General features: G+C 42.4%; 1 protein-coding gene across 1 annotated transcript in view; it reads right to left on the bottom strand.

The window, feature by feature from the left end:
• Positions 1-1,537, bottom strand: part of LOC104775871 (protein phosphatase 2C 7) — a 21,194-nt gene that overhangs the window by 16,828 nt on the left and 2,829 nt on the right. The window contains exons 2-5 of the mRNA XM_010499827.2: positions 1,280-1,533; positions 732-1,082; positions 530-635; positions 1-338 (exon numbers count right to left, since the gene is read on the bottom strand). The exon at positions 1-338 is cut by the window's left edge and continues 1 nt beyond it. Of these exons, the coding sequence (XP_010498129.2) occupies positions 4-338; positions 530-635; positions 732-1,082; positions 1,280-1,533 (1,046 nt within the window). The 3' untranslated portion in view covers positions 1-3. The remainder of the gene's footprint in view (positions 339-529; positions 636-731; positions 1,083-1,279; positions 1,534-1,537) is intronic.

Here is a 1,537-nt window from a genome sequence, read left to right as displayed (position 1 = left end):
TTTTCAAGATCTGGTCTTGAACTTTCTTTGAGCTTTCAAGTCGACCACTATGATCGAGATATTGTCTTTGCTTCCCTTTTGAAGAGCGAGCTTGGAGAGATAATCAGCCGCTGCTTGACACGCGGGGTCTTCCCCTACACCTCTCTCAGCTAAAGGCAGTGCTCCATTCTTCTTGTGCCAAGCCAAGATCCGTTTCCTCGCAAAATCGCAAGCTTCTTGGTTACTCATTACATCCCAAAGTCCATCACTGGCCAATATAAGACACTCGTCTTCTCTTGCTCGTGGCATGAACATCACTTCGGGGTCTGGTATTACATATGGCTCCAGATATTCATCACCTGAAAATGATGCAGATTGAAACCCATTTTGAGGCGTTATACTAAGTTTGCAGAGACTGTAACAGTAATGATCCTCATCTCTTAATAAGGTTACTGAATGCTCAATTTATCGACAACTTTGGCCCATATAACTCTCTTAAGATTTCTGTCACAGAGCAAGATTGAAGAAAAACAGTGCGGGGTTGACCTACCGATGGACCTGGACATGGCAAGAACGCCAGAAACACGAGCACCTTGCCATTGTATAACCTTTCCTCCAGCTTTTTCTATTCTTGCATACTCATCCTCTCTATCTGGCTGCAGAAAGAGTGTAAGAAATTTCATGAATGAGAAGTTTGGAGCTTTCTCTGATTGTATTAATTTATTATAGAGGGAAAGAGAAGAATTTTTTACTTTGTGGTCAACTGATAAAGGCATGGAGTCTTTGCCTCGGAGTAAAACCGCTCTAGAGTCACCACAGTTTGCGACTATTATATGCGATGAACAAACCAAAGCAACCACAGCAGTTGATCCGACGGTTTCAGGGGAAACAGCTTCAAGAACCATCCTATCAGAAGAACCAACAACAGGTCTGTTGATTTTCCCTTTAACCTCGTTATCGACCTTTAGGTAACAATCTACAAAGACTTTCTCCCACTGGACCTGCCTACCCTCGCCAGTGTTCCTCCTACACAATTCCACTTTGATCCGTTCGATTTCTTCAGCCAAAGCAAAGTGGATCCTATCATGACAATAGTCAGCAACCTGCAAGAATCCCATTTCCACCAAAGCCATCACATATTACATAACAACCTGCAAAGAATCCCGTTTCCAGCAAACCCTTATCATATATACATACAACCTATGGCAGCAAAACATAAATTCATTTATCTCCCAGGTTCATAGTTGAACTGACTCTCTATTGCTAATATCAATATAAGGATTTGCAAAGTACAGTATACCTGAGCGCCTCCGTGGCCATCATATACACCAAAGAAGTGGCTAGTGAGATATGGGAGACTTGGACTCATCCCTTCATGATCCCCCATAAGCATTTTGATGGGTATTTTCAGAAAATGAGGTAAAGCTCTAACAGAATCCTCCATTTCAGATCTTCCACCGCAAATTGAGATTGTGCCCCAAAGAGGTATACACTCTAGTTCATAGACACTCCTGCTTCCTCTTGCTACATTAGGATTTTCTTCAGGCAACCTAATGAC

Source organism: Camelina sativa, chromosome 3 (assembly GCF_000633955.1).
Source record: "Camelina sativa cultivar DH55 chromosome 3, Cs, whole genome shotgun sequence".
Classification (NCBI taxonomy): Eukaryota; Viridiplantae; Streptophyta; class Magnoliopsida; order Brassicales; family Brassicaceae; genus Camelina; species Camelina sativa.
This window is presented reverse-complemented; position numbering and strand designations above follow the sequence as displayed.